General features: G+C 42.3%; 4 protein-coding genes and 1 long non-coding RNA gene across 15 annotated transcripts; 4 read left to right on the top strand and 1 right to left on the bottom strand.

The window, feature by feature from the left end:
• The first annotated feature begins 623 nt into the window (after positions 1 to 623).
• LOC135677361 (uncharacterized) lies at positions 624 to 4,154 on the top strand. The gene is made up of 3 exons (XM_065189601.1): positions 624 to 933; positions 2,301 to 2,381; positions 3,381 to 4,154. Exons 1-3 carry the CDS (start codon positions 772 to 774, stop codon positions 3,774 to 3,776), a joined length of 639 nt encoding a protein of 212 aa, XP_065045673.1. The 5' UTR covers positions 624 to 771; the 3' UTR covers positions 3,777 to 4,154.
• A 983-nt stretch (positions 4,155 to 5,137) lies between these two features.
• On the top strand, positions 5,138 to 11,615 carry LOC103990003 (brassinosteroid LRR receptor kinase BRI1-like). 3 transcript variants are annotated; one of them, XM_009409001.3, is made up of 4 exons: positions 5,138 to 8,669; positions 10,719 to 10,965; positions 11,055 to 11,171; positions 11,246 to 11,615. In XM_009409001.3, exon 1 carries the CDS (start codon positions 5,238 to 5,240, stop codon positions 8,607 to 8,609), a length of 3,372 nt encoding a protein of 1,123 aa, XP_009407276.2. In that variant the 5' UTR covers positions 5,138 to 5,237; the 3' UTR covers positions 8,610 to 8,669; positions 10,719 to 10,965; positions 11,055 to 11,171; positions 11,246 to 11,615. The 3 variants fall into 3 exon arrangements, with proteins under 3 accessions (XP_009407276.2, XP_018682365.2, XP_018682367.2); XM_018826820.2 differs by having other exon boundaries at positions 11,055 to 11,615; XM_018826822.2 differs by lacking the exon at positions 10,719 to 10,965 and having other exon boundaries at positions 11,055 to 11,615.
• Positions 11,616 to 13,999: 2,384 nt separating this feature from the next.
• On the top strand, positions 14,000 to 18,738 carry LOC135677360 (uncharacterized). Its single transcript, XR_010514671.1, has 5 exons — positions 14,000 to 15,971; positions 16,278 to 16,833; positions 17,099 to 17,471; positions 17,743 to 18,057; positions 18,183 to 18,738. It is a non-coding gene; the product is annotated as an uncharacterized LOC135677360 (long non-coding RNA).
• On the bottom strand, positions 16,128 to 18,505 carry LOC135677358 (tryptophan aminotransferase-related protein 4-like). Its single transcript, XM_065189599.1, has 5 exons — positions 18,204 to 18,505; positions 17,752 to 18,049; positions 17,270 to 17,535; positions 16,578 to 16,864; positions 16,128 to 16,490 (listed from the first exon to the last, which is right to left on the bottom strand). Exons 1-5 carry the CDS (start codon positions 18,503 to 18,505, stop codon positions 16,282 to 16,284), a joined length of 1,362 nt encoding a protein of 453 aa, XP_065045671.1. The 3' UTR covers positions 16,128 to 16,281.
• An 821-nt stretch (positions 18,739 to 19,559) lies between the features above and the next one.
• Positions 19,560 to 27,367, top strand: LOC103990005 (hypersensitive-induced response protein 1). 9 transcript variants are annotated; one of them, XM_018828280.2, is made up of 11 exons: positions 19,560 to 19,751; positions 20,122 to 20,219; positions 20,386 to 20,416; positions 21,322 to 21,424; positions 21,533 to 21,603; positions 22,224 to 22,367; positions 24,584 to 24,778; positions 25,199 to 25,319; positions 26,342 to 26,433; positions 26,503 to 26,599; positions 26,717 to 27,367. In XM_018828280.2, exons 1-11 carry the CDS (start codon positions 19,602 to 19,604, stop codon positions 27,073 to 27,075), a joined length of 1,461 nt encoding a protein of 486 aa, XP_018683825.2. In that variant the 5' UTR covers positions 19,560 to 19,601; the 3' UTR covers positions 27,076 to 27,367. The 9 variants fall into 9 exon arrangements, with proteins under 9 accessions (XP_018683825.2, XP_065045665.1, XP_065045668.1 ...); XM_065189595.1 differs by having other exon boundaries at positions 19,714 to 19,751; positions 20,122 to 20,416; positions 21,322 to 21,455; XM_065189594.1 differs by lacking the exon at positions 19,560 to 19,751 and having other exon boundaries at positions 21,322 to 21,455.
• The last annotated feature ends 2 nt before the right edge of the window (positions 27,368 to 27,369 follow it).

Here is a 27,369-nt window from a genome sequence, read left to right as displayed (position 1 = left end):
AAACAAACGAAAAGAATGACCTAAACATTTTCCTTTCGTGATAGTTTCCACATGCTGATTATATGTCGGATGATGATTGATCGTTAATATATTCCATATTATACTCATATAAAAAAATGATCATTTTAAATTTAAATTATAATTCCAGCAGCTAACCAAATTCCACCTTTGATTGCAACGTTTAAGAATTGAAAATTTTGGTCATTTTGATTTTAAAATTAAATTATAATTCGAACAGCTAACCTAATGCCACTTTTGGTTGAAACGTTTACGAATTGGTTCATATTAAAGTTGTACAAAATTAAGCACCTGCCATATAATTTCGTTAATTAAAAAAGGAAAAACACACGAATCTCCCCTTCCTTTACGTGGGACCCACATGGCAGGGAGGGTTAACGAGAGAACCACGTAGGAAGTTGAGTTTGGGTAGTGGTATGTTTGGTACGTGTCGAATATTCCGAAAGAAGGCCCTCTGCGAAAACAAAACACGCAGCAGTTTCCTTCAGCGCTCGCCAACGCCGCAACACACAAGACGCCAAAATCCAAAACAGAAAACAACAATTAAAAACAAAAAACAAAAGCAACCCCTTCGCCTCGGTCCTCTTCTCGCTATCTGGCGTCGTTGGAGGGCATTAGGACTCCACGGGGAGGAAGAAGAAGATATCGCCCTCTCTCTCTCTCTCTCTCCAAGGTTCCGTTCGCCTCTGGGTCTCGATTGATCAATTCGGCCCAGCCGATCGCGTGTGTGATAAGAGATCGGTGGGATTTGTGATGACGAGGAAAAGGAAGACAGAGGAGGTGGCGCCGATGGACGAAGCGGACCGGACCATTTACTCTACCTTCTGCGGCGCCGCCAACTCCCTTTCCCAGCTCTACACCCAGGCCATGCACCAACAGACGCTCTCCTTCGACGCCGGCGAGCGCCACGCCCTGGTTCATCCTCCCCTCCCTCCTTTTCTTTCCTCCCGCATCCTTATGATTTGGTTCTTGCCCCGATCGTACCTCGATGATTCCTGGTTCTCTGTTCTCCGGATCGGCGATGATCGATCCTGCGGGGATTTCGCTTGGATCTTTGTTTCCCTCGGTCTGCTGTTGTTGTTATTGTTGTGGCGTCAAAAGATATGTTTTTGGTTCCTTTGATCGTGCTTGAGACTTGGCTGATTGGATTCTGTTCATAGGATGCGTCTTATCTTCTTTCTTTGTTTTTCCTACAATATTTTTTTCAATGCTGCTTTCTATGTGAATCATGGTTTGATTCTATTGTTCGGGAGCGATCAAATGCTACCACAAGTTGCATGTGATGCATCGCTATTTTGCGTGTGGATAAGCCGTTTACATGAATTAAGCGGTTTCCACAATCAGTTCAACCTTATTGATGATCGTTTTGCACTGGAGTTTTTACCCTCTTAGTTATATGCTGCAAGCTTCAGAAGTGGAAATTACGTGCGATGATAATTGAACTACCTTTTATTGCTGATCTACTTAACGCTGTTTTGACTTAGATTTAATCTCCATAAGTAAGAATGATCTGTTTGCACCGTTCATTGTAGTTGCACTTTCTCCTAATGACTACCCCTCAGTTCTGCAAACTCCTCCTTAGAAAGGGGAGTTCTTACTTAACCAGTTAAGAAAGCAGCAACATTTCCTATTGTAGATTCATAAGATACATTGTGAATTTTTGAACTTATGGTTCTTCTTTTACGCCCTTTGTTTATCACAATGAACTAATGGAATCCATAGTCTTCTGCTTCTGTTTGGGACATTGTTGATTTCATAGATCACAACTTGGAACTATGAGTGGTTTAGATCAAGGGAAGTTGTTCGAAGTGTTATTCTGTGGGTTTTGGTAGTCAATTTAGTTCAAGGACCTTGATGTTGTGTTATGCTGTTGAACAACTTCTTACTTGTGTCTAAAGTGAGAACTCAAAATGTAATAACACTAGGAGGACAAAGAAACTAATCACTCTGTATACTAGTTTCTAAAGATTTGAATGGAGTCCATCCCTTGCAAATTATACTTGGAATCACTTTAACTGACTGAAGTTTCCCATAAGGTCCTAGGATGTTTGGTTTCCGCCTCTATGTGATTGCTTTAACTTTACCGAAATTGCCATTTCTTGTATGTAACACAGCCTTTTTTTATGTTCTCACTCCCAATGTATAGGTATAACATGTATTAAATAATCAACAATCAGCAGGTGTATTATGTATCTGAATTTTCTTCTCAAATATTACTTTTTCTAGTGGGTCTCAAATTGCTCTATCATATGCAAAGCTAATCATATTATTCATTAACACAGGAGAAGCTCTATCAGTGGATCTTGAGACAACATGAAGTTGAATCGAGGTTGACTGTAGCTGATGTTGTCACCCATATCCAGGTTTCTATAATGATTTCTATTTAGTTGACTTTGTTGTATCTTCTCCATCTATATTATCTTCTCATTTGTTCTACTGCAACAACTAGAAGAGTCAAGAAGTCATGAGTCCCAATATATATATACATATATATATATATATATGTATATATATATATATATGTATATATATATATATATGTATATGTATATATATGTATATATATGTATATGTATATATATGTATATGTATATATATGTATATGTATATATATGTATATATATGTATATGTATGTATATATATGTATATGTATATATATGTATATATATGTATATGTATATATATGTATATATATGAATATGAATATGTATATATATGTATATGTATATGTATATGTATATATATGTATATATATATACATATATATACATATACATATACATATATATACATATTCATATACATATATGTATATGTATATGTATATATATATATATGTATATGTATATAGTCATGATTATGGTGGCAGGGAGCATGAATACATAGATGTATTTTTCTTACAAAATGCTGTCTTTCTAGAAATGTTATATCAAATTTAAGTAGATCATATTTGGGGTTTTGTTTATTCGGGAGTTTCTTCCACTTGGTTTGCACAAATAGTGAATCTCCTTTGTTGATGATGATACCAATTAGATTGAGGAGGTTATCATATCATTGTTTCTATATCACTCTACTTTTCCAAGTCTCTGAATGTTATGTGCTTCACATTGTTGCTCATTTCTCATACTTTCTTATTTGGTTATTGCAGTAGCAAGAAGTCTCTAGGGAGGCATCTTGGTAGTTAGCACGTTGTTGTGCAATTGATAGGTTTCAGTTTCTGGTCCATATAAGAGTGTCTTAGACACAAATTATTGTAATGGAAAGGAAAATAATATAGAAAAAGAAGTCTGTCTGATATACTAATGGTTTTGTTTGTTAGTATTTGCAAACTATCATTTGAGAATTTACTTTCATCATGCAGAATGAGATGGGCTACGGAGGAGATGATTCGTCAACATCACCAATGTTGGAATTCCAACAACAAACCCAATCCGCAAGTCATTTTACAAACTCAAGCATCCAACCATTTCCCGGTTTATCTGGCCAGGTCTCAACTGGTATCGCCCCTCGCAGCGGTGACTCCGATCATGCAAAAAGCTCTGCTTTCTCAAATGCACTTTCAAGCTCTGCTTGTGGGAGCCTTCCACACTATCGCCTTGCTCAGGGAGGTGGATATTATACAAATGGTCCATCCACTGGAGATGCTGGTGCTAGAAGCCATGATCCTAACCAAAACCAGGAGCTTCATTCTCTCAGCTTCAATGATTCTTCTATGGATATGAACCCAGATAGTCCAAAACATGAATCTTATCTATGAAATTCTCTACCTAAGCTCTCAGTAATTTCTTTTCATTCATCAATGTATATAGTTATATAGCCTTGGTTAGTACTGGTTTAGATCTCCATACGCCACCCTCAAGTCAGGATGACAAGAACAAGAAAAAGGTCAAGATGTCTGCATGTACATAACTTTCATGGTGGGCTATTTTAGGAACCGATTTGAATGTTTGATAAGAGCTACTGCTGTGATGGCTCTTTCGTTTGGAACCACTTGCAGTTTCTTGTTTCGAGTTGTCTTCTGCTGTTGGACCTAAAGATGTCTTCCATAATGTTCGTTTGAGATCTGAGAGTCGCTTTATGTAAATAGCTATTGATGCTGCTATTTTGCCATTTATTCATAAGACTTATTCTCTTGTTTGCTAGCAATTAGATTTGAAATTTACATCTCCTGACAGAGCCTGATACCATTTCCATGAACAGAGAAACAGATCCGATTGAGTTAAGTATTTATTTTCCCTTCTTTTTTATCCAATTTCCATCCATCTTGCAGTTAATTCTGTCACTCTTCTTTTACAGGCCAATTGGGTTGGTCGATCGTTGATCCTTCTCCCTCCCGCAGCTTCATGCAGAAGATAAGCTTCAGAACCTGCACGATACAACTTGAAGATCAGCAGAACCTGATGCTGATGAGATATAGACTGCATTATTATTGCCAGGCATGGGAGGGATTCAACAGGACCATACTACTCGGATAGACTCATCTGTGTCAGGACATGGTCTGACGACCACACAATCTCCGGTTTCTCCACGCTCATCATTCAAACAGCACATTGAGAGGCCACAGTGAACTCCAAGCCTTCCACCGATATCATAGAATTAGTCGTGTAAACCGTTACAATTGTATGTAGCGGTTGTAAGATGATATCTATCACTCGGTAGCCTTCTTTCGTAGCCGTTCAAAAATGATGATGGCTATGGGAAGGCCCCACGAATGCCCTCCAGCTGGCATCTGCACACATGTTGGTTTCTTGTGTCATATGACTTGCACGGATGTGTCGGCTTGTCAGAGTATGATGGAGTATATTTGAAGCGATATTTCAGAATAGTGATTTATATCACTGTCACAGGTCAGAAAACCGTCACATTCTCCTAATTCACATGACGTATATAACGGATAGAAAAAAAACACACGATATGTATAACGATAGATGCAAAGCATACGCCAATATTGTTATTTTTCTGCAAGGACGGAAATACTGACGTGGCAAATGAGGACGGGGAGCTTCTCGGTGAGCGATACCGATGTGTCGTCACCTAAGTCGTAACGTTGTCGCATCCCAAGTCAGGCAGCATCGGTACAAACACCTCGTCCCCTTCCTCCCTCCCAAACTTCCCCTCTCTCTCTCTCTCTCTCTCTCTCTCTCTCTGTGCCGTTGCGCGAGTCCAACACCCTCTCCAATGACTCAAGTCCAACATTGAGGAGAACCCAGTCGACGCCATGAGGGGTGTTGAGCTCCGCCGCTGTTCCTTCCTCCGCCTCGCTTGCTTCCTCAGCCTCCTCGTCGCTATCAGATCGAGCGACGCCGGAGACTTGGACCTCCTGATGTCGTTCAAGACTGCAGTAGCAAACCCCCAGCTGCTCCCGAGCTGGGATGCACTGCACGGTCCCTGCTCCTTCTCCGGCGTTACGTGCGGCGCGGGAGGCCGCGTCGTTGCCGTTGCGCTGCAGTCCGTTCCTCTCGGCGCAGAGTTCCGCGCGGTGTCGTCCTCCATCCTGGCCCTGGGAGGCCTCGTGAGCCTCTCCCTCCGCGCCGTCAACCTCACAGGGGACGTCGCTGGGGTCCGCTGTGGCGGCCGGCTCGCCGAGCTAGATCTTTCCGGCAATAGCCTCCAGGGCTCCATCGCCGACGTGGCCTCTCTCGCCGCGGCTTGCTCCGGGTTGAAGTCTCTCAACCTCTCCGGAAACTCTGTTGGTGTTCCACCTATGGCCGCGGGAGATAGTCCCGCGGCCGTCGGGTTCCAGCTCGAGACGCTTGACCTTTCCTTCAACAAGATCTCCGGCGAGTTCGACCTCCGGTGGCTCCTCTCCAACCTCGGTTCCCTCCGCCGCCTCGACCTGGTCGGAAGCCGCCTCTCCGGCGGGATACTGGCCATCACCAACTGCTCCTACCTTCAGCACCTGGACCTCTCGTACAGCGGCCTCTCCGGCGTGATCGGCGACGGGGTCTTCGGCCACTGCCGAAGCTTGGCCTACCTGAATCTCTCTTCCAACCACTTTACCGGTACTCTCCCCTCCGACCTCTCCTCTTGCACTTCCTTGAGAACCCTCAGCCTCTCCAACAACAACTTCTCCGGCGAGTTACCCGTCCAAACTCTGACCTCGATGCCGTACCTCGCGATCCTCGAGTTCGCCTTCAACGACGTCAATGGCAGCCTAGGGGACTCGATCACGAGGATGCCGATGCTCGAAGTGCTCGACCTGAGCTCGAACCGGTTGTCGGGATCGATCCCCTCGGAGCTTTGCCCGAACCCGAGCTTCGCCTTGAATACGCTCGACCTCCAGAACAACCAGCTCACTGGCGGCATCCCGGAGTCTCTGAGAAATTGCACCAACCTCGTCACCCTCGATCTCAGCCTCAACTACCTCACCGGAGCCATTCCTTCAGGTCTGGGCTCGCTGCCTTCCCTCCGTGATCTGATCATGTGGCAGAACTTGCTCGAGGCAGAGATCCCGCCGGAGCTTGTCAACCTCCGATCCCTTGAGAACCTCATCCTCGACAACAATGGCCTCAACGGTTCGATCCCTGCTGGGCTCGTCAACTGCACCAATTTGAACTGGCTCTCTTTGTCGAGCAATCACTTGAGTGGAACGATCCCCCCGTGGATCGGGCAGCTTCATAACTTGGCCATTCTCAAGCTCGGTAACAACTCCTTCTCCGGCCCTATTCCGCCGGAGCTCGGAGACTGCAAGAGCTTGGTATGGCTGGACCTCAACAATAACCAGCTCAGTGGATCGATTCCGCCGACCCTGGCGAAACAGTCCGGCAAAATCGCTGTGGGCTTGGTCACCGGCGAGCCGTACGTGTACCTGAAGAATGACGGGACCAGTGGATGCCGTGGGACAGGTAATCTCCTTGAGTTCGCTGGCATCCGGCCGGAGGACCTTGACCGGTTGCCTAGCCGGCGGTTCTGTAACTTCACCAGGGTTTACAAGGGTCTCACACAGTACACCTTCAACAACAATGGCTCGATGCTCTTCCTCGACCTTTCTTTCAACCAGTTGACCGGCCAGATTCCCAAGGAGCTCGGCAATATGTACTATCTTCTGATCCTGAACCTTGGCCACAACTTCCTCTCAGGTTTGATACCTACGGACTTGGGGAGCCTGCGATATGTAGCCGTGTTGGATCTTTCTCATAATGCTCTTGAGGGACCAATCCCTTCGTCCTTCTCAGGCCTTGCTATGTTGGCTGAGATTGATCTCTCGAACAATGAGCTTAATGGATCGATTCCTGAGCTAGGTCAGTTGGCAACCTTCCCACGGTACCGATATGAGAACAATTCAGGCCTTTGCGGGTTTCCTCTCCCATCTTGCGAGGACATCGCTGGTGCGAATTCGAGCACCCAACATCAGAAGTCCAACCGGAGGCAAGCCTCTCTTGCCGGGAGTGTTGCTATGGGATTGCTCTTCTCTCTGTTCTGCATTTTTGGTTTGATCATAATCGCAGTGGAGAGTAAGAAACGACAGAAGAAGAAAGATAGCAGTAACTGCTCGCGGGACATCTACTTTGACAGCCGATCTCACTCTGGCACTGCCAATTCAAATTGGAAGCTTACAGCAACTAAGGATGCCTTGGTCATCAACCTTGCCACCTTCGAGATGCCTCTCAGAAAGCTCTGTTTCGCCGACCTGGTTGAGGCCACCAATGGCTTCCATAATGATAGCCTAATTGGTTCTGGTGGATTCGGTGATGTTTATAAAGCCCAGCTGAAGGATGGCAGTGTTGTTGCCATCAAGAAACTGATTCATGTTAGCGGGCAAGGTGACCGTGAGTTCACAGCTGAGATGGAGACCATTGGAAGGATCAAGCACCGCAACCTAGTTCCGCTGTTGGGCTACTGCAAAGTTGGAGAAGAACGACTTTTAGTGTACGAGTACATGAAATTTGGGAGTCTAGAAGATGTCTTGCATGACGGGAACAAGGTTGGAATCAAGCTGAACTGGGCAGCCAGGAGGAAGATAGCCGTGGGGGCAGCTAGAGGTTTAGCATTCCTACACCACAACTGCATTCCTCACATTATTCACAGAGATATGAAGTCCAGCAATGTTCTTCTTGATGAGAATTTAGAAGCTAGAGTCTCAGATTTTGGGATGGCAAGACTGATGAGTGCAGTGGACACGCATCTGAGCGTGTCCGCACTAGCAGGCACCCCTGGCTATGTTCCACCTGAGTATTACCAGAGCTTTCGTTGCACCACCAAGGGAGATGTTTACAGCTATGGTGTTGTCTTGCTCGAGCTGCTCACTGGGAGGCGGCCGACGGACTCGATGGACTTTGGTGACAACAACTTGGTGGGGTGGGTCAAGCAGCACTCCAAACTAAGAATAAGTGATGTCTTCGACCCAGAGTTATTGAAGGAGGATCCCTCTCTTGAACTTGAGCTCTTAGAGCATCTTAAGATCGCTTGTTCCTGCCTTGATGATCGGCCATTGCGTCGACCAACCATGCTAAGGGTGATGACAATGTTCAAGGAGATACAGGCAGGTTTGTCCATGAACGCCACATCTTCTGCCCCAGCAGCCTCAATGGATGGTGGCTTCTCTGAGGGGGATATGAGCTTGAAGGAGAGCAAAGAAGAGAAGGATTAGAGCTGGAGATGAATTCAAGAAGGAAATATACTTCCCACATGAAGGAGTTGATTTCATTCAGTAAGGCTCCCCAAACACCATTTTGGCCTTTTCCTTGGCAGCAGTATGAGAAAAATTTTCCCTGTAGCTTCAGTGTAGATCATATTATATATCTATAAAACAAGGTTGTTTTCTCCCTTTCCTTTTCGTTCATATATGTTGTTCTAGTCTTGTCACAAGTTCTGTACATAAAAAGCGAATTTTTTTTTTGTCTAGAATTACTTTGTCCGAAATTTGATTACACAATAGTTCTGTTAGCTTCATCTGCATCACAGAATACTTCTAGTGAGAATACTCAAATCCGTGTATCTTCATTCCTTGCCAATTTTATTGGCTAGAGGAACGAGAGACAAGTGACCGAGTACCACTACACCATGACTGGACTGACTCACTTTTTCTAGTAAAATTAGCTGAAATTCTTATTAACACATCGTAGTGAATATAATTGTTAACAGGGCTATTATGAACTAGTTTGAGAAAAGTACTTTGGTTCTTTTTGGCTCTTGATCTAAGTTGTTTAAAATTTCAAAATTGACTGTTGTCATTAGCAGTCGCTTTGGATTCTTTTTTTTGTTAAATAGGTCATCTACCTACCACATATATTCACCATATTTTTCCATATGGTGTATGCTTTAAATGCTTCGAGTGCTAGTCCACTAAGTCTAGCATGTGCACTTTTCCGTTAGAAAATTGGCTTCCAGCTTTTGCCTCAACACTTGTTCAATCCAGAAACCTAAGAACTCCTCAGGAAATCAAAACTTACAACTGCCATGCGTCAAAGGATTGTTTAAAGATTATGTCACTGTCCATTTATCTCTATCAAATCACTAGGAGATATGAAGATTTTGTCATTGTCCAAGTATCTTGTGACCATTAAACATTGCAAGCCATAGTGAGTTATAAAATAAAACACACCAAATTGTTGAATGATATGCTATTTAGTACTGCTGGCATCACAACTATGACAAATGTTTAATCAACAGATCCAAGCTGTAGTGATTCACTCTTGCTGTGATTTTACTTGCTCATCTATTGGAGCTTCATTGATCTGTTGATTGTCGATGATCACTAGGGATGGTCTTGGCAGAAGACTAAGCTAGAAAAAGCACAGCAGAGATTAAGCTATAAAGCGGAAGAAGATAAAGATGCACTTTAGGTAGATCAAAAAGTGAGATTTGAGTACATAAAAGAGAATACTATTTAGGTAAGAAGCCTAAGTTTTCCTCTTTAGATATACAAGTTAGATTTCAGAGGTTTGATCTCAGAAACAGTGACATAAAGATTGTGCTCTGATTGGGAATGGCCAACTAGAATAATGAAAGTTAATATTTATTGAGAAAATTTTCCATAAGATAGACAAGTGGAGAGAAGCTAATTGATATAAACATGCAAATGTTGTTGTAACCATGAACTCATGAGTGGAGGGCCCTCTGCAAAAGTAAGAAAGTTTTAATTGAGGTGGTTAAAGACGTTGCAGGAACAAGGACCACTAAAGCAATCTTTACATCAATCATTGCCAAACATGGCTCCATCCATTTACCAAATGGAGTGTAATGAGTTCCATTAGTTGTTCAATAGAGATCATAGATGATGCAAACACAGTCTCTCTGAAAAGAATTCTGAAATGTGGGACATGCTAATAATTTACGATGAGAAGCAGCAACCCTTTTTTCTGAATGAGGATGCCCATCTGGGACTAGACTTTGCATCATCATGGGTGTTGTGGTGTAAGGGTGAATCTTTGCAATCTATAAAGTTCCACCCTGTAGTTAGCAAACAAGGAGTGTCATGATGTGTTGGGCCCTAGGAAGCATTGTGTTGTTCTAAGACCACCATTGCCCCTTCAGATAAAAGGATATGAAAGACATAGGACATTTCAATCATAATGCACTTGATGGTCTACTGTGCAGCACTGGAAGGCCATGAGATTAATCTTCTAAGGATGAATCATGAATGAACAAAAAGCATCTACTTATATTCAAAAATGTCCTTTTATGACACTATGATCGATGAGTTTCTAATATAATGGCTGTCCTCAGTACTTGACGCTGATATCATTGCCTTCTACAGGAATAAAAAGACATAACACATGGGAACCAAGGATTTTTGAACCTTGTCTTGTAGATAAATGATGATGCATGCATCGTGGCAGTTATTTTGAGCTTATTCATGGAGTCCATGGCTGTTCTCCCCAAATTCATGTGCGCTAATTGGTGTAGACATCCTTAACTACTTGATGGAGACGAAAGGAGGATGATAGAACCGGAACTACAGTGTATCGATTTGATTAATTTCTACTTCATGCACATGATTCGAGGTTTTCTTTTGATAAAAATCACGTGCTTATCGATCAAATGAGTCCTTTTATGTTAATTGTTGTTCTTGACTATGAATGAAATTATGCAGGCAAAGCATTGGGAGAACACAGAGGTTCATGGAAGTCACAAAGTAGCAGTTTTTGAGAGGCCAAGATAAAGCACAAGATTTGAGAGCTGGAGGGAGCAAAGAGCAGCAAATTGCACGGTAAGTTGGAACATCACCGTAGTTCTCCGTTCTTCTAATCGAAATTTGAGGTGAGGAGATGTACCGATGCCCAGGATGATCACAGTGAGTGGATAAGCATAAAAAACTGTGGATAAAACAATGGCTGCACCTACAGCTCGCTTCCATGGCACTGGGTGCGGCACAAGGGCGTGCTGATGGGGAGGGTTTGCCCCCCTACCAACCCTGCAGGGTCTCCTTCAGGCAGGAGGCCGTCACCATCCTGCTTCAACTCTTTGTTCATGGAGGCAGCTGGTGCCTCCAGTCTTGTTCATGAGTGCCATGGATCACCTAAATGTCTCATGGTGATTAAATCTTTAGGCCCCAATGATTTCGATGAGGTAATTTGTTTTTCTTAAAATAAACTGCACTTGGATTTGATTGTTATTACCCTTTACTAATTTGCAGAAGAGGTATAATTTCTTATATCTGTTTATCATAATTTTTTTGGAAAAAAAAATAGTAGATGGATTAGAGATTAGTATAATCTTACCGGTAGATTATACTAAGCAATCTAAGGTTTTGGATTGGAATGATGTTTGACTTGGTAGCTCAGATACAACTTTGATTGAATGAGGATCAAGTCAATATACAGTTACAGTTAAGTGAAGGTTAAATTTCTTGTGAAAAATGAATAGGTGTTGGTTCTCATCTCTCTACTACAACTTCCTATTAACTTTGTGTGGTGGAGTTCCACACGTGTACATCATCTTCCCTTAGATAAATAGGCATATAGAAAGAGAGAGGTGGATGCTGGCCGTGCCCACGTGCATGGGGGAGCAGGAAGCCCGCGTCCCTTTCTCTCTTTATAGAGAGAAGTATAAAGAGAACCACCTGAGCAGTATCATCCGTGACCTAATAAGTCGGGTTTGGGTTCGAACCCGGACCGGACTGGGTCGGTTGTTCAGTCCTGCAATTTGGACGGTTGCTGATGCAACGGGGCCCAGGATGACGTGCACCATCTCGGAGATGATGGTGATGGAGACGGACGGGCTGACGGTTCACTGTCACAGGACAATTATTAGGTGGGTTGGTGGGTCCAGACCGGGCCCGGTCCAACCCGGCCGGGTCCCAAAGGAGGACAACAAGGACGGGCCCATGTACACCGTAGAGGAGTAGACCACGATCTGCTCGTGGGTCGTGCAGCCTCACATGATGTAGATAAGGCCATCTTCTACCCTGTAGGACAAACAAAGCCTCTGCTCCTTGGCAACGTACTCATGTCTACATAGTACTACTATATGCATAGTATTAAGCATGCTTTGCTTGAAATAACAAAATACAAGCTGGTGTCTAATTGTTCTCAAGTGTAAAAAGGAAAGCAATAGTATTAGGCATTGGATGAATATATAGCTGCGATGTTTGTGTGTGTGTATCTGAGAGAGAAAGGATTTCTAGAAAAGAGAGAGAAAATGGTTTTCTTATGCTGGAGCTGAAGACACCTCTGTAATATGAACTCTTTTTCTTGCCAAATTGAGTGCAGAGTTCCAAAACTTATTATATGCATTCTACAGGAACAAACTTTATCTTTATCATAGATCTACTTAGCCCAACCAATAATTTGAATTCCAAGTGACTCAGTTTATCCTGTTATTAGATTTAAGTAGGAAAATTCTTTTATAAGGATGTAGTCTTTTATAAACTTGTGTGGTGCATTGTCTTGAGTGGAGACACAAAGTATTTCTGTACATCTTTAATTCTGGTATATCATTCATTTTCTTGTACAAAAAGGATAGCTCCTGTGCACTAAATGTCTTTTTGTCGCACTGTAACTTTTTTTTTACCTGCTATAGTGCTTTGGCCCTCTGTTTCTATCACAGCCTTTATGTTTTGAGTTGTCAGTCCTTATCTGCTTTACTGCTTCATCTTGGTTGGTGTATTTTTTAGTGCTCTGTCCTTTCACAGGTCCCACCACTGTCCCCTGGCTTTATTGCTAAAGATGAAGATAAAAATGAGTAAAAGATTAGATTCTCTGTGAGAGAACCAACCAAATTGTCTTCTTTGCATACTTGATGGAGTTGCTTCTAGATGGAATTATAACAATCAATAACTTCAAAACAAAATTAAAGTTAATGAATGGTTAATGCCCAAGTAATGCGTGGAACATTTTCAATTGCAACTGCAATTAATACCAAGGACTGCATTCTCCAAGTTTTTAACTAGCTCATTTAATGCTTCTAGGAAAACTAAGTCTGATATCCATAATTTATTGTTTTCTTTATGGAACACTAATTCTTTTTTTCTTTTTTTTTCATTTTCCTCTTTAGTTAGATGTTCCATGGACTGGTTAGATTCATCATGGGTTCTTTGTTTTCCTGTCTCTCTTCTGACCCAGCCTTTCCAATGTGTGATTTTTCATTCATCACAGCAAGGAGGATCACTTGTGAAGATGGTTAACATAAGACAACTCTAAGATCATGGAACCACCAAGTTTACAGCTGATTAACACTCTGTGTCACATTCATTAAACCTAATCTTTGTCTTATATTTTTTTTCTGCTTCTGATACCTAATGCCTGTCCTACTGAGAACTAAGAAGTCTGCTTGGTTCAACCTATTTTTCTCATTCCTTAATAAATACTGATAGCACCTCATAAGGGAGACCAGAATCACAATTTTGAAGAAACTTGAGAAATAAATTAAAATTTCTCATAGAAGAAGCTAAATGCTATCATATTTCTTTCCATATTTCATCATTTTTTTTTCATTGAATAAACACATTTCTGATCTCCTTCTGAAAGTGACAGTCCAAGGCTCCAAAATCCAGCTCAGGCTTATCTGTGGAGTGGGACATAATAGAGCATGTCATGTGTGGTGCCAACCAAGAAGAAAGCTCACCCACATCTTCCATGCACATTCTCCACCACTTGACATTTAGAATCAATTCTTTATATCAACCAACCAACAAAGATGGCCAAGCAATTCTTCATGACCTTTACTTGCTACTTGATCAATGGAAGGTCTCTGTATGTATCAGAATGAACAAAGAAACAACTGTTAGAATTCCCTCCCATCTCTCTCTCTCTCTCTCTCTCTCTCTCTCTCTCTCCCTCCCTCCCCCCAACACACACACACATTACTTTAGCCTATAAGCAAGTTGCTTGTAAATTGTCTAGTTTGCAAGTAAACCAAGTGTTTGACAAAATGCTCATCAATATGTACAACAAGTTTGTTGGGTATGTTTCCCGCTGTACTTGCAGGTAGATGTTGAATTCTGGGATTCTGCCAAGGTGTTGCATCAGCTGGAGCTTAATGTAATGTGGCACCAGATCATCAAACAAGTCTCCCTAAACTATATCAGATGTACTGGTCAAGATGGGTCAATCCTACATCAAATCATATACCAAACACAACAGGGACTTATGAAGCTGCATCTCAATTCAAATTATGAAGTCAAGACAACTTCTATTGTCTATGAGGAGTGTAAACTCTTATCAATAAAAGGAAGCATTCGCTTTCATCATGAACTTCCCTATCAATTTGGGCTGTTTTGCAGCGGAAGATGACTTTTAAGAGTTGATAGAATGTAACTGCAAGCAAAGAGATTCTCCAATATGGAGAACAACAGTCTTTTCCTCTCAGAAGCAGCCAATCCCCACTAAGAAATCAGTGGATTCCTCAACGGGTTTTCAAGGGGCGCAAGAGAGATCGATAGGTGATCATCCAGCACAAATTGGGAGATGCATTGGCCATATTGATGGAGGTGACAATGTCTCAGGATGCGCATTTCATCAAACACCTTCGTTGTGGGCCACTGGATCACGTTGCTGTTTTCTGGGAATAAGCCCGGCCCATTTAAAGCTAAAAAGGTCTCGTTATGTTAACCACCTCAGCCGCGACGAGCAGCGGGGTGGTTCGGCTCGGCCGTGTCGAGAAACATATAAACCTCTACCGTGGTGAAATTTCTCGGTCGAAATGCATCCGCTCGCCGTCCACGAGACATGGGCTTGTTGCCACGCCTCCGCTCCTCCCCTCGAAGATGATGATGGTGTTCTGGAAGAGTGGCCACGTAGGGAAGGCCCAAAGAATCCAGGTCTCCGGCAACGCAGTGCTGTCCGTACTCCTCGACTCGGGCCGCTTGGATTCTGCCTCGAAGTTGTTCGCCGAAATGCCTCCGACGAGTGCGACGTCCTACACGGCGATGATCGATCGATTCTCGAGGTCGATTCGCGTCACGGAAGCGCGGTATCTGTTTGATTCCAGTCCTTCGGGCGACCGGAACGTGTTCTCGTGGGCAGCCATGATGTCTTGCTCTGCGTAGAACGATGAGCCCCTCCGCGTTGTGAGGCTCTTCGAGAATCCCTACGGGATCTCTTTGAGTAGTACTGTGCTAAAATCTTGTGGTTGCTTACGATCTCTAGTGGCCACAAAGCGGATCCATTCTTTGACAATGAAGCTTTTGGGTGGGGAAGGAAAAGGATCGATCTTTGTTTCAGAATGCTCGTACCTCAAATTGGACTTGCTTTGACTTGAAGGATTCAGAAGAAATAGAACTACTCTATCAGATCGAAGGATGTTGGCAGTGATTGGTCCATTATATTCACATTGGAGATACAGACAGTAGAGTGATATGGATTACTTCTCTCGAGGCTAAAGATGTTGAAGGGCAACTCTGGGAGATGAGAATGAAGAACAGAAGTTGAAATGGTGTGATTCAAGTATCAATGCTGAAAAGTAATTCTTCTCACTTCACCAGTTCTATTACAAGGATGCCGTAAATGACATCAAATCTAAGGAGATTGAGCCTTCAAAATGGACTCAGTTGAGCAAGCCTGAAGGAGAGGTAGGTGCACAAACCTTGTACTTATGTCACTGGAGAATTATTATGCTGGTATTCCGTGGAACAATCTTTTGGGTTATCCTACATCTTCATATATGGCCATTTACACTCACTTTGATCACATAGGTGTCATAAAATATGTTAACAAAATACAAGTCATTGCTGAATAAACCAGTTTTTATTTGTCCAAGCATGATACAATCTAGTTTGATAAACCGAGGATCTCATAGTTGCTAGCTAATATGAGCAAGCGATACAACAACAAAGATGCATGAATACAAGTACTGACACTCCTGATTGCTTGTTCAGGGTCTCACGAGGATGCAATCAACTCCTTGGATAAGAGAGCCTCCATCCTCATCGTCAACAAATCAAAGTCATCTTCTGTCTTAACAAGGCTTAGGCGTGTGTAATGGCTGTTGGCTTCAAAGAGTGTACCAGAGCGCGAGGTGATGCCCGATGTCTTAAGCACAGAATAGCAGTCCTTGTCTTCCTCCGTCTCGCACTTTAGCCAAGCATAAGCTGCATGATTGAGTGTTAGTAATATCTAAAAACTGCTTCAGTAATCCTTCTTAAGGGAAGATGGTAGCTTTTTTTCCTCATTATTACCTGGAGATGGGTCTCGGATCCTTTTGAAGTAGTTGCAATAACGAGGAAGGAGTGGTTGGATAGAGAAACGATTGGAAGAGGAGACGAGCTTATGCAACTTGCTCCACCTTGTCTTCAGTGTCTTGTAACCAAATTCGAAAATGCCTCCTCCTTTTCCCATCTCTGCTATCACCACTCTGATGAGCTTCAGAACTCTAAGTTGGACATCACAAGAAACAACCATGGTGTTCAAAGACATGTATTCTGCAGCTTTCTGGTATGTTTTCTGATCCTTTATTACTGCCCACCTACATCAGAGTGAAAATACAGCAACGAACTATATTATCATTTTTGCCTAATAAAAGAGATTGTTGCGTAATGTTGCTATTTATTTAACCCTGATTAGCTTTTGGCTTTAGGACATTGTCAACTTGTCTACAAGATCGCTGGTGATTAATTTATTATCTTTGAAGGAAAAGAGAAAAACAATTGTTGTTACAATAAGTTTTTGCTCTGTTTCTTTCTAATGTTGATGTTTGTAGGCTATGGAGCAACAATTTATCAGAACTCAGTCACAGCTAGGATTTCCATCACTGCTTGTCCTCCAAGTCTTACTCAAGCCCAATAGGTGAAGTTGCAAGTATGTTACTGTTGCTTTAAACTAGGAGGTTTCATGGCACAAAATGCATTGAAGTGTATGTGGAGGAACATACCAAAGCCTGATACCAGCATGGCCTGAGATCTTGGAAATGGTAAACAGCATAATATCTTCATCTGCTGGAGCTGGAATTGATGAATAGTGAGGCCAAAAGTAGGCATGATCATGGATCACTGCCGATGCACCGAGAACAGATTGCTGCAAGAGCCCATCTGGATCGTTCGGCGAAGTGACATACTCAATGATCTTTGTTGCAGGTGAGACTGATCCTTTCGCATAATTAGATCTAATTCCTATACATTCATGTTGTCTTCTTCCAAACTGCAAATGAATACCGGAAGAAAGTATAACTTCATACTAACTTTATGGTCTCTGCATAAGCAATTGAAAGGTTGATCACTACACCAATCTTAGAATTGTGTTGTTACAGTGTTGTTCATGCTCAGCAAATTACATTTTCTGATAGGTTTGACTGATGTGTGTGCTGATGAATGTGTTTGAAGCTAAATAAGCTGTTGAGAATTGCAGGATACTTACTGGGTTGTGGGGAGCCGATGCAACGAGACATGCAGGGGATGAGGAGGCATTGTCGGCAGAGAGGGCGTGAACCAGAGCATGGAGGAGCTCGGCTACCTCTGATCCAAAGAGGATGAACTTTCCATCCGTGATTGCGTTCTCCGCAGCTTTGTGAAGGAGACGAACATGCCTGTCGAGCTCGGCGGAAATGAAGTCACCGCCCATGGTCTGAGAACTCATGCACTGCCATCCTGGCAAGACGATCGAGCTGGTTGATGCATGCTGCTGCCAGTATGGCTCCAAAAACAATGGATCCTCACTGCGAAGGCAAGCAAGAATCACTCGCTTGTTTCATGAGCTGATCAAACACCATTGAGCCAAACAAGAACTTCTTCCTGTTCTTCTCTTAACGAGATTTGAATTATCGCGTCGGCGACGTTGATACCATGCAGAATTGGGAACGGGCGTCTCACCTGTCGGCGTCGGCGGGGCAGTCGAGCAGCAGCTGGGAGCAGTCGTCGCCGGAGTAGCACGCGTTGCACTCGCACGCGGGGAGACCTCCGCCGGCCAGAAAGGCGCGGCCGTGGCCAGAGCAGTCGATCGCGGCGACGGCCTCGGCGTCCCTGGCGGCGGAGCGAGCCCACCCGGGCGGCGGCTGGTGGCGGGACAGGACGAGGTAGCAGAAGAAGAAGACGTTGAGGAAGAGGGAAGCGTGGAGGAAGAGAAGGAGCTTCAGCCCCGGGCGCCGCCGCCCTCCACGTCTTGCCTCGTCCATTCACACCGCACACGCAGGAAGCCGCCGCCACCTTCGGCATCGATGGTATGGATTCTGCGACTCGTTTATTCCGAGAGAGAGAGAATCTCGAAAGAATATTACGCTAAGGAATATACCACGTAATAATTGGCATGGTTAAAACGGGTCGGATTCTATAAAAGAAGTCCGAATCCGTTTCCTCTTTTGATCGGTTTATGAAATGTGATTGCAGTGAAGCGGGTGAGTTCCTATAACTTTATTCGAAAAGTAAATTATTCGCCTATAAATAAATCATAATCAGAACAGTCAACGTTTTCGTTTATTTGGGTGAATTAAGGCCGATTAAAAGATGCATAAATTTAATTTAAACGAACTCGGACAGACGCCGCCAAAAAAAATCTGCATCCGTAGCAATCCGTCCGTCCATCCATCGAATCCAGACAAAGTGAATTGGGTCTCCGGCAGCAGGCGGCTATCGGGTTTGGTTCTTCTCGGGAAGCTAAAAAGGAGTCTCTCCGGAAGAGCATTATCTCTGCACCGGAATTTAACACACGACATGACATGTCCTTCACGCAATTCAACATAATGATTGCAGCAGTCACTGTTGCTTCTCATATGCTGCCACCCTTCCACGGGATACGAAGTCACGGCGGGCGGTGCAGTGAACCGGTCGAGGTCATCGACGTCGACCGCCGATTGCCCTCTCGTGAACCGGGTTCGGTTCGAACTCCGCGATTCACGGCCGCCAAGCTTGCCTGTCGAAAGTAGCGAATCGGCGCGGGTGACCCTGTGGGACCCACCGATGGGGCCCTTGACCGCACCAATCGGGCGTTGAGACGTGAACAGTCGATTGTATATGACAAATCTGGAATTCATACCAAATACGTAGCCCTCTCATTTGTAGCAGCCCACAAAATACGCGGTGTTCTACTAGCGGAGACCAGCCACTCTCCACTATCGTCAACAAAACACACGTGAGCCGCCGTCGAATCCACCATTATTTTCCTTCCTAGCTTTATCACCTCCCCCCTCCCCCTCTCCCTCTTCTATATAAAGAACGATGGTCTCGCTTTGAGACTCCCCACGATAGAGAGAAAGAGCTGAGAGGAGAACGGGAATGGAAGGGGAGAAAGGGAAGAAGGTTGAGGTTGCGGCGGTGGTGGAAGAGAAGAGATCGAGGTTTAGAAAGATCTGCGTCTTCTGCGGGAACCAACCAGGGCGGAAGGCCATTTACCAGGAGGCCGCCATCGAGCTCGGAAGGCAGCTGGTAACGCAATCCATCCTTTTTCCGTTTCCAAAGACCACGCCCAACACCCTAAACAAACCCAAGTTGTGACTCTCCCTCTCTTTCTTTCCAATCCCTCGTTTTATGATGGGTTTATGAGGATTCAGATGTCTATGTTCTTCCAAGAACTATGACTTTGGATTCTTGTTACCTTCTCGAGCTTTTCATCCTCTGTAGCGGTAGCCGTTGTTTCTTTGCTTAGAACTCAGCTAAGGTCTTGCATGTAGTGGTCATCTCCTTTCTTTTGCTCTCGGAGATAGTCTTGGTTCCATGTACTTGCTTAGAACTCAGCTGCCTCCTTTTCCTCTATCATAATACATATACAACAACACGTTAATTTGGTGTTGCATAGGTGGAGAGTGGCATTGATTTGGTGTATGGGGGAGGCAACATAGGATTAATGGGCATCGTTTGCCAAGCAGTGCATGAAGGAGGCCGCCATGTCTTGGGGTATAAAAAATTCCCTCACGCCCACTCATCCTCTTTCCTCGAAGCTCGCTCTCCTCCTCTTTTTTTTCCCCATGGTTTGGTCCATGACATGTGGATCGTTGGATGGATCTTTCTTATTCTCAAGCTGCTGCTTTGTTCATGTCTGTTTCCACTTGTGATTTGACAGGGTCATTAGCAAGTCCTCCATGGCAGGAGAGGTGAGTTCCTTGACCTTGTCTGCACCACTGAATTAATTATATATGATATATCTTAATTATGTATACCTTCTGCATCATGACAAGGTTTGATGTTTCTTTGCAGTAGTAGTATGTAGATTTCGCAAGCTTTTGAAAGTACATGACTGTAGCTTTGTTCCCGGAAACTGCATGTAGAGTTGTTTGCATTCTGGACTCTCCTTCCTTTTGGCTTTCTCAAACCATATGCTCATCTATGTCGTGCTCTCATGTATTCTTATAACTTGATTACTACCTACCTTTTTGATAGATATCCAAAGATCCTTTTCAGAAGAAAAGGAATGAAGGTGAAAACCACATTAGTGTTGTGTGTTGTGATATTTTGTTGTGTTAGACTTGGTTAGTATTTTAGGGCACTAATTTGATTCAAAATTACTTACGGATTAGGATGATGATTAGAAATTTAAGTAAACAAATAATCCTTAATTAATTATGATTTATTTCTACAAATATCCTATGTATCTCAAAGTTTTGGAGAGACACAAGGAAAAACACTTTGGGTGCTCATACAAATTTCTCTAGCAGATCAGAGGGTTGGGAGGTGAATTATGTAAGAGAAGTACAAGAGTTTTGGATTTGGGTTAAGTACTCAAGAGAAGAAAGAAAGATATTCTCTTCAATTTTTTCCTCATATAGTAAAAATATTATGGCTAAGGGTTGTCGAACCACATAAATTTTATATTGACCTTTTAATGTATTCCTTGATTAATGATCTCCGAGATTTTTCTCTTGGTTTGAAAGCCTTCTCACCCCTACCAAATTGGAACCGATCACTATTACCTGAGGTGTGGGTGGGTGATATTTCACTTTCCCTTCCTACTCTGCTAATTACATGTAGTGTTAACATTAGCTGCTTGATCTGATTGCAGTACATAACCAGTCAAACTGTCGGAGAAGTTCAAATTGTTTCCGACATGCATGAAAGGAAAGCTGAGACAGCTCGCCGAGCTGATGCCTTCATTGCATTGCCTGGTATCTATCATCTCTTCGTCTTTAGCTCCGAGTAGGTGAGCTCATGACAATTTGATGTGCCATTTTAGCCGTATCAGCATCTCAATTTCAAGCATTTATAATTCGTAGGTGGGTATGGAACGCTTGAAGAACTTCTTGAGGTCGTTACATGGGCTCAGCTGGGAATCCACAAGAAACCGGTAAAGCAAAGTTTTAGTCGATAGCAATTAGTATTTTTGTTCCAAATCAAAGACTTCATTTATATTATGATTAGAATGATCCAAAAAGATACTAAAGCTTTCACATGATTTTATCGGAAAATGAGGAAAAGTTACACGTGATGAGAATTGTTCTTCTTCCTTTTGCGAATAACAAAATCTGTGATCGTAAGGCTTTTTTACATGGCGATGTGACTCGAATAATAATTTACTTGTGCACCCTAAGTGGATCATATTCAGTGTAATCGATTATGACTTCAACAACATTAGTAGTCGTTGTCAATGCTATCGGCTTTATTAGGTGAGACGAGTTTCTTACTCTTCCTTTTTTCTTTTTTTTTTTTGTGACAGACGGTGTACAAGCAACTCCCAAAGATAAATGATTTGTCCCGATTATATGATTACATATTAACTTTGTTTTTTTGTTTTTGTAATATATGAAGATTGATTTTTTCTCAAGTAGGTAGTTATATTTGTATGATTGGACATGATGGAATAAGTAGCTCATTAATTTTGTTAAATCCAAAAATACTAAATCTCAAGTTCTCTATAAGTCAATCAAGGTCATTGCTCATTTCTTACTTGTTATCTATGGTTAACAGGTTGGGCTCTTAAACATCGATGGTTTTTACGATTCACTCTTGTTCTTCGTCGATATGGCTGTCGATGAAGGGTTCATCACTCGAGCTGCTCGCAACATCATCATATCTGCACCATCAGCCAAGGAACTCATCAGAAAGTTTGAGGTGACTTTATCATCATCCTTCTTCTTGAACTCTTTTTGGGTGAAACCTTTGGCTGATGAGGTGCAAAATGATTTAATAACATTCATGTATCATTCTTCAATTGATTAAAACAATAATCTTCGTGGGACTCGATGGAAAAGGTACAGTTTCATTTTGACATGGAGAACCTGAGAATTCGATCTTCCAAGAGATGGATGCTTTTCAGGATGACTTCTTTACGACGAATCCAGCGTAGTTAGGGGAATATTCCTAAAATAAAAATATTTCAATGAATATTCTTACCTCGAGCGCATGGTGATTGATTCTTATTAACCGGGCTTTATGTGTCGAGTCTTGATTGATTTTGAATATCGATCATATCGTATCATATCAACTCATATATTTTTGTTTTAGGGAGACTTCTCTTCTTAAAATCCTTCACGTTCAAATATGTTTTACAGGAATATGTTTCAGAGTATGAAACAAATTTGGTGTGGGATACCGAGAAGGAGCCTCTTGAAGTCAGTCATCTCTGAACCAGAAACAGACATGGCTTGATGACATCTCAGATTTTTTTTGACCTCATTCTGCTTTTGAAACTAACAATAAAATATGATTGTTGGTTGGAGAGCAAATGATCCATTACGTTCTGCACCTATTTTGTACATTTGTTTTGGATAAACTATATATATATATATATATATATAGAGAGAGAGAGAGAGAGAGAGAGAGAGAGAGAGAGAGAGAGAGAGAGATGCATTAGATCCGATGAAGTATCGTACTCATAAATCTAAGATAAACTTAAATGGAAAATGTGAAGTTATTTACTGTCGTGGAGTGTTGGGATTTGTTCTTTGTAACAGTCGATAGTTATTTGGGGAAATCGCGACAGAAATTGACACGTGGAAAACCTCGAGTCGCTTTTCTTTCCTTTACGTAAAACACCCCAACAAGTATCTCCGCTCCCCCTTCCGCCTTTTGTTCTCTCCCTTAGTTGGGGGTGTGGGTGGGGGTGGGGGAATCGGGGCCCCACCGAACATATTGTAGCCGTGGCGCTTCGCAGGAAGCTTGGCACCCGCCGCCCGTGTCGCGTGATTCGAGCACAGCGTCATTGCTCGGAAGGCATCAAGAAATGCGCTCGAAACGAAACGGAAAGCCACCACCACGCCGGTCGCCCTCTCCACCACTTTACCAAAGCGACAATTCCCTTTTCTCTCTTTATAATAACCCTAATCGCCTCCTCCTCCTCTTCCATCTCTGATTCGCCCTTCACCACTCGATCAGGTGAGGAGACAGCTTCCTGCTCCTCCTTCATTCTCTACTTTAATTTGTTGGTGGTTCTCTCGTTCCTTTGCTCTAAGATGTTCATTACATTATCATGTGGCATCTCCATGAATAAAAAAAAGTCGCGATTTTTATTATTCCCCCTGCCTCTCGTACTTGGCTGGCTTTGTATCCTTCATGAATTGAATAAACGAAGACCGGAAAAGAGAGTTCTCTTTTTGGCGTTCCAGCTAGGATGGTCTTGACGTGCTGCAACCTGAACTGGTAGCACTTGTCTCTCGTCATCTTGACCTGGTTACTCTTAAGATGATATCTTTTGCTTGTGGTAGACTCCGCGAGCTGATCAATTGGGTCATGGTGAACAATAATTTGGCAGTTATGTTTATTTACTTTTCTAGGTTTGGTTATTTTGTTGTTAAATTTCTGCTTCGAACTTTTAGTTACCATAAAAGGAGACTTCCTGGTTATTGAATGAAGTAATTTACGCAGGGTTTTGGGGAAGATGTGGCTTCAGATTTGTCCCTCCCCTCCCCCCCTTTTTTTTTTAAACTTGGAACATCAAGTATCATTGATGGATTTACTTTGGCAGAATGTGATCCTGCTAAAGTTGAGTGCATCTTTTCTTTGGGAACATTTCAATTTTCTGATACAGTGTAATTTAAAATAATAGTTTATGATAAGAATTTGACTTACTTGGTGTGTTCTTTATTCAATTTTTTTGGAGCATATGGTTTGCACATGTAATTGGGTTTGGTGGCTTCCTACTATCATTAAGTTGATCTAGCAAACTGTGGCAGTTTGTAACTTGGATTTTCTTTGAATGTAGAAGACACTTTTGGTAATCACCAGTCTTAGTCTGGGATGTTGGTTTTTTTAGATCCATCTGGTGTATGAGTCTCATTTGTCTTGGTTAAGTTTAATTAATTCTACATGCTACTTTTTATGTCATCTAGACAGCAATGGGCCAGGCATTTTGTTGCATTCAAGTGGACCAGTCAACTGTGGCCATGAGAGAAACTTTTGGGAAGTTTGATCATGTGCTTGAGCCCGGATGCCACTTCCTGCCATGGTGTTTGGGGAAACAGATTGCTGGTTATCTTTCACTCCGTGTGCAACAACTTGATGTTCGTTGCGAAACAAAGACAAAGGTTTGTAGCCTTTTTCATCTTCATTACATCTTTGCACACTTTTCCGAATGTTGTCATCAAATCCTCTGTGTATGTACAAACAGTATAAGCCGGAAAATTTGGAACTGCTTAAAAGTTAAACGTTCAAAGAAAAGTCAACAAATAGCAAACAGAGAGCATCTTTAATCAGTTAAGTTCCTGTGTGAACTCTGATGTACTCAAGTAATCATTTTCAGAGACAAAAATGTGAAATCAGTTAAGTTCCTGTCTGAATTTTCATACACCCAAACAATTAAATTCTATAGAGACAAAATGTACGTTTAAGCTTTTACCGTTCTTGGGTCATGTAGGTTCTATATTTTTATTATTCTTTAATTTGCAAATGCTAGCCATGAAGTATACATACCACACCACTTAATGTGGTTTTCCTTCTTGTTTCAGGATAATGTATTTGTTACGGTTGTTGCTTCTATCCAATACAATGCTATTGCTGACCAGGCATCTGATGCATTCTACAGGCTCAGCAACACAAAGGAGCAAATCCAATCCTATGTTTTTGATGGTGATGTTATTCGGTTTCACAATTTAGCATCAAATCCTTTATTCTCACTAAGATTCTGATACATTCAGTCTTGTTAATTTCGTTGTGGTACCCTAGAGTGGACTTTTCTAGTGTCTTCTGCAAAATGACTTAAAACGTGCTTGAATTCTTTAATTTCTTTACTTTTTTCTTGAGATTGTATTCTTAATTTTCATCTCAGAGAAGCTCTGATGCACAACTCTTATATTGCTAGTGATGTGCATGTAAGAGTCTAAAGCATCACTTATCATATAACAAGGTGGTTTAAAGCACAATGTCTCTGCCGATGTGGTGTCTAGGGAAGATCCACGTTCAGATAGGGAGGCTGTTTCCATAATATTTAGCATTGTTGCTGTTGCTAAATATGTTGCATCCATATTTATATATTAATATTGGACAAAAGCTTTTGTGATTTTCAAAGCTCCGTATAAGATTGAGATGGCCGGTGGACCACATCTTGAATTACTTGATGCTAGGCCCTTCAAAAAATATTCTCCACCTATATTAGTACTATACATTATGCATGCCACTCTTTTCATTGATATTCTGATCGGAAGGCCACCACTGAAAAGGGTAAATTTCTATTAGGATGTTATTGAACAAAAAATTTAAATTTTAAAATGGTCATGTTCCTTACAAGATGAAGCTTTCAAAGCTCTGCTTTTCTTATGATTACACCTGATTGATTCTTGCTTTTCCAATGTCCAATACTTGTTTTCTTAGATCGAGATATTCATGTCTGCAATCCTCTGTTAGAAAACAGAAACATGAACCTGGAATCATTTTTTATTTTCTTGCTACTACAGTCAGATGGACTTTATTCTTTGCTTTTACCTGCTACTCTTGGATCCTCTAAAATGTGAATCTTGTAATATTATTGGACTTGGGACCATCCATAGAACTGGTTTTATTGGAGATACATGGACCCCGCTTCTCATGTGCATAGTGAAACACAGGACCATACATACCAGGTGCCTAACAGACATTTTGTACCACTTCTTCAGTCATCAGGGCTAGTGTTCCAAAGCTGAATTTGGATGATGTGTTTGAGCAGAAGAATGATATCGCTAGAGCTGTTGAAGATGAGCTTGGAAAGGTAATTGGTTTGTCTACTGCGGTCCTCTATGTTTTTACCATTTCTTCAGCATTCTGTCTCTGTGACCAGGCAATGTCATCATATGGTTACAAAATTGTTCAAACACTAATCGTGGATATCGAGCCTGATAATCACGTGAAGAAAGCAATGAATGAGATCAACGCAGGCAAGTATAGGTTGTTATCATAGTCAAAATAGATGCTTTGAACCTATTGTAATACGTTCTTTCGTAGTTTTCCAAAGTGCTGTTGGTTTACATGTATGTTTTAACCCATTGCAACAGCTTCTAGAATGAGAGTTGCAGCAAATGAAAAAGCTGAAGCGGAGAAGATACTGCAGATTAAGCGGGCTGAAGGAGAAGCAGAATCTAAGTACTTGTCTGGCTTGGGTATAGCACGGCAACGCCAGGCCATTGTGGATGGCCTGAGGGACAGCGTGCTTGCCTTCTCTGTCAACGTGCCAGGAACCACAGCTAAGGATGTCATGGACATGGTTCTGGTGACACAGTATTTCGACACAATGAAGGAGATCGGGGCCTCCTCGAAATCCTCTTCTGTGTTCATTCCCCATGGTCCTGGGGCTGTGAGGGACATTGCTGCCCAAGTTAGAGATGGCCTTCTCCAAGGTAGCGCCATCCATTGAACAGAAGAAATAAGGGATGGCATTGGAGTCAGCAGTTCAGATTGGTATTGTTTGTATTATCAGTTGTCTTCTAAAGTAGCATCTTATTCGGTATAGATGGAATCGAAGGTATAATATGCAGGTATCAGTCGTCGGATATGGTGTCAGAAAAGATGAATTGCTGTAAAGAACAATATTTGGTTGTGTAGGTGCTCTTAGTGTATATGGTTAAGTAGTGTTTTGTGAACCTATGCTACCAAGAAATTTGCTGCTGAATATAAATGCTCTACTTGTAGGGATTTTGTTTCTCTAAGA

The sequence above is a fragment of the Musa acuminata genome, chromosome BXJ1-6, assembly GCF_036884655.1.
Source record: "Musa acuminata AAA Group cultivar baxijiao chromosome BXJ1-6, Cavendish_Baxijiao_AAA, whole genome shotgun sequence".
NCBI classification, from domain to species: Eukaryota; Viridiplantae; Streptophyta; class Magnoliopsida; order Zingiberales; family Musaceae; genus Musa; species Musa acuminata.
The sequence above is the reverse complement of the archived record's forward strand: the minus strand, read 5'-3'. Positions and strand labels throughout refer to the sequence as shown.